This window comes from Rhinatrema bivittatum, chromosome 8 (genome assembly GCF_901001135.1).
Source record: "Rhinatrema bivittatum chromosome 8, aRhiBiv1.1, whole genome shotgun sequence".
NCBI lineage: Eukaryota > Metazoa > Chordata > Amphibia > Gymnophiona > Rhinatrematidae > Rhinatrema > Rhinatrema bivittatum.
In genome coordinates, this window is record NC_042622.1 from 225,413,568 (window position 1) to 225,418,100 (window position 4,533).

At 43.2% G+C, this 4,533-nt stretch overlaps 1 protein-coding gene across 1 annotated transcript; it reads left to right on the forward strand.

The window, feature by feature from the left end:
• Window positions 1–2,703: 2,703 nt before the first annotated feature.
• MRPL34 (mitochondrial ribosomal protein L34) lies at window positions 2,704–4,083 on the forward strand. The gene is made up of 2 exons (XM_029614562.1): window positions 2,704–2,863; window positions 3,545–4,083. The coding sequence occupies exons 1-2, from the start codon at window positions 2,820–2,822 to the stop codon at window positions 3,861–3,863; spliced, it is 363 nt and encodes a 120-aa protein (XP_029470422.1). The 5' UTR covers window positions 2,704–2,819; the 3' UTR covers window positions 3,864–4,083.
• Window positions 4,084–4,533: the final 450 nt, after the last annotated feature.

Genomic DNA, 4,533 nt, shown 5'->3' on the forward strand with positions numbered 1-4,533 from the left:
GAGAAGTGTGTGTCTGTTTGTGTGTGGAAAAGGAAGATTCTATTAGGAAATGATCTGACCAAGGGATTGGTGTACAGGACGGTTCTATTGTGCAAGTGAAATTAGAATTGATGAATATTTGATCCAGGGTGTGACCAGCTTTATGTGTGGGGCTGTTGATGGTCTGAGTGAATCCCATCACGCCGAGGGTGGTGAGGAGAGCTTCACAATTGGTAGAGCGAGGTATTGCATTTGTATGAAGGTTGAAGTCCCCCATAATTATTGTTGGGATGTCTGCATTAATATATTTCACGATGGATTCTACGAGGGGTGATGGGTCCGTTTCTAGAACTCCCGGGGGAGCGTAGACTAACAGAATTTGTAGTTGTTTAGATTTGACTAGACCCAATTCTAATTTGGATTCTGTCTTGATAGTATGCGCAGTCAATCTGAGTTCTTTCTTCGTGGCTAGAAGAAGTCCGCCTCCTCTTTTTTTGAGTCTATGGAAGGTGAAGATGTCGTATGTCTGAATTGGTAGTTGATTGGTTAAGGCAATGTCCGAGTTTTTTAACCAGGTTTCTGTGATGGCACAGATGTCTGGGTTGCTATCCAAGAGGTAATCATTGAGGATATGTGTCTTCTTCGTTAAAGATTGCGCATTGATGAGAGTTACTGAGAGTAGCGTGAGGCCTAATAGTTGGTTCAATGGTGATGTCGTAATAGGGATGATTCTTTTTTGTAAGCTGTTGGTGATGTTAGTTAAGGGGGTTCGCCTTTTGTTGTGGATGATAGGGATATTAAAAGTGAGCATGGTGAGAGTGGTTCTGGTAGGTTTGTTTTGAGATACGGATTAATTGGGTCCGGGTTTGGAGGCCCAAAGGAGTGAGTCTGTAGAAATTCAAGAGGTGTCTGAGGGTGGGTGAGAGAGAGGTGTCTGTCTGTAAGGGTAGATGTTTGGATGAAAATGCTGAAGGTATTTGTAAGTTAGTGGGTTTGGCTGGTAGAGTGCTCTGTCCTCTGTAAGCTTGAGTGGTTGCCTGACTGGTTGCTGGGATGATTCTGGTCACAAGCAGTTACATCGAAGACTATTATATTCCGGCCTCCGATGATTAGGTTGATAGATAACATGCTAGAATGGTAGTTGGGTAGCTTCGGTTCCTTTGCTCTATTAAAAGGCCTCCTATTGGGAGGGATGGGTCTCGGGCTGGTCCCACTAATAGGGAGTGCACAAAGGGAGTGCACTAAGGAGCGCACAAAGGAGCAGGGCGCGCGACGCTAGGCGCGCGACGCCTGGGTGTCTCTCAATTTAAATTAGGAGGCCAAATCAGGGCTGTCCCCTGATTGGCTGAAGGTGGTCGGCGTGCCCCTCGGAGGCGGAGGGAGGTGAGACGGATGTCGTCAGCGTCTCGGATTCGACGGAGGCCGGCGGGGGCTGCCTCGTGGTCGGGGTCGGAGGCAGCCGTGGGTAAGTGAAAAATCAGGCCTTACCCCGGCGGGTCTCCGGCGCCGATCGCGCAGGCCCTGCTTGTTACTTCAACCCTGGTTATCTTTTTATTTTGTCTCATTCTCCTCTCCTCCCATTGATGTCTGTATATTCTGGGGCTATTTGAAAGTTTTTTTTTCTTTTCGAATTCCATATTAATCTCTTATTTGTTTATGTTACCTGATAATGGCCCTACAATTGTGTAAAGCATTTTTGTGCTTGTTTTAAGTTTGTTGAACTATATAAATAAAGTAATAAATACATAAATATGAAATTCTTTTTTTCTGAAGCACTTAGGGCCTTATTTTCCAATATCGCATTGGTAACGCATTAGGGGGCGTTACCAATGCAAATGAGGCTTCTTTCGTGCAGTGGGGAAACATCGTGTGCGGCGATGTTTTCGCCATTCGCGAAAACATTAGCACCGCACGCGATGTTTTCCCACTGCACGATGATTCTTTCAGGGTTTTATCGCGGTGCACGATATTTGCCATCGCAGTGCACGATATTTGGCACTTTTAGAGAGAGAGAGAGAGAGAGAGAGAGAGAGAGAGAGAGAGAGAGAGAGAGAGAGAGAGAGAGAGCCTTACTATAGTGCCTATGCCCTACATAATCCTTTTCTGGCCCGTAGCGCAGTCCATAACGCGAGGTTGGAGTTGTAGTTAAAATCCGCGATAGCAGCCGTGCTACCACTGCGGTTGTTTCGCCGCACACGATACACAGGTTCCTGCTTTACATATGCTCCGCCCCAACTCCGCCCCCTGAATACCAAATGACTAATTTGCATTCGCGAATCGCGTTAACAGCTGTTAACGCGATTCGCGAATTTATCGCACGCGGTAAAGTGCTTTGAAAATGAGGCCCTTAGTTGGTAATATTTTACTATAGTTAGATTTATCAATATTTGGAGTAATACCATGTGCACCAATTGTTTTCAATATGTGTTTTCTTTAAACTGATTATCACAAATAGCTAAATGACTGCATTAAAACCAAGGCGACGCCATCGAAATCTGTCTGCACATTAGTTTTGGAATAATTAAATATAACAATAATCATCATCGTGATGATTTAATTACAAATGATGAAGCTGTCACTTTTAATTTGAAAAATTAGAAATAAATCTAAAAGGAAGAAAACTGCTTATAATCGGTTACAAACTGTGTGAATGAATTTACATTTGATTTTAATAATAAAAACAGGCAACGTAGGGCCAGCCCACGCAAGCAAGACAAACACACCTTTGGAAACTAGAACTCCCATGAATGATAGCGGCAGCCTTGGGAAACGCGCGGTGATTGGCGGTGGCGTAGGCAGCCAATGGGAGGGTAGTTTATTCGTGTGTGCAGCCGGTGGGTATGGCGCTGACGGGCAGTGTGAGGCGTCTGTGTGGAGTCGGCAGGTAAGAGGGTCCCAGTCTCCCGGGTGGAAGTGGCTGGCAAGGCCTAATTTGTTTCTTGAGATTATTTTGCCATTGTACCGCCGTACGGTCTTCACACCGAAAGCAATGGAAATCCCCGCAAAAACGGGAAAGTATGAGGCGCTGCTCAAATATGCAATCCGCCCAGGCATGAAGCGGAATTAAAAAAAAAATTTGTTTTGGTACTACAAAAATCGGATAAATATTGACATAGTGTTTTGTTTAATTTCCATTATTCAGTTCTCATCGTTTGCATTTGGCAACCACTACAAATACTTATCGTTTCTGGAGCGCTACTCGACGTACGCAGCACTGTACAACTATGCAATTGAAAAAAAAAAAAGAGGCTTTGTGAATTTAATTTATTTTTCAAAATGGTTGAAACCAATAAGGTTATGAACAAAGATCCAGGGGTTAAGATGCTCACTTTCAACATTACTAATGCTATAAGTGAGTGCTGTATGTTAATACCTCTACTAACCTCTTTAACATTTTATCCTTTGAAACTTGTAAAGCGTTGTGATGGCGAAACCGGATGACGGTATATAAAACTTGATAGATAAATTTAAAACAATTTTGATGTTTACATTAGGTAGTGGCCAACTTGCTTTCAACTAATTAGCTGTTATGTTGATTTTTTTTTTATTTCTTCACTCCCACAAGGTTTCTCCAGATGCAGCAGTTGACAGCTGTATCTCCTTTTCAGCACAGGCTGATTTCCAGCTTCTTCCATACTACAGACCAGTTGCTATCTTCTTGTTGGGGATTGGGAGAAAAGGGCAAACTTCTCCAAGCTTCCCCTCCGCTGTTTCTGCCTTGGAGACAGCAGCAAATCCGGACCAAGAAGCGTGGAATGGAGTACCAGCCAAAGGCCCTGAAGCGCATCCGGACTCATGGTTGGCTGAAGCGCATCAGCTCACGAGGTGGCATTGAAGTGATCCTCAGACGAATGCTGAAAGGCAGGAAATCACTGACGCACTGAATCTCCACCCAAACAGCCTCTTCTGAACACCTGCAGGGGAAACCCTGCTGTAGCGAATGCCCTGATACAGTGAACATTTCCCCCACCACAAGAATTGTCCTGTGCTGAAGGGGAAATTTTAAGTCCTTTTGTTATGAGCATTCTCAATGTACTGATGTAAAAAAATGTGCTGTTTAATAAATACAAGTATCCTCTCTAATGCACAGAAATTCATGTTTCTGCATGAGATAAAAGAACTTGTTTTGGAGGGCCTCTCTGGTATGGTGCATCTGGTCAGAAGACCTCTCCTACCCTGCCAAATTCTTTCTTTCAAAAAAAAAAATCAGAGCCACAGAGCTACCTGTTATTTTGTTAGAAACTTTGCTTTAAAAGAAATAATCTGTTCTGCATCCAGATGCAGAAAGAATACCTTTCACTGTTATATCAGAAGAAGGTAGAAATATTACAAATACCTGCATTAGCTATTTATCCTGGTCTGCCTGTATATGATGTGTTTACAGCTTTGCTGTCATAAGAGAAACATGAAGATATTTGTGATCAAAAGTCATTCTTTATAAAACAATATCACTGTATTTGTCCATGCACCAGTGGAGAGTGACTCAATTGTTCAGTCACAGAGAGAAGAGCATTTTCCTTTAGTGAAATTTCTTATACATACACACTTATACAT

Bases quoted from the DNA above. Each gene is read 5' to 3' on its own strand.
- MRPL34 (XM_029614562.1), top strand. From the start codon at position 2,820: ATGGCGCTGACGGGCAGTGTGAGGCGTCTGTGTGGAGTCGGCAG. The intron at 2,864-3,544 runs GTAAGAGGGTCC...CACTCCCACAAG, and splicing joins CGTCTGTGTGGAGTCGGCAG to GTTTCTCCAGATGCAGCAGT.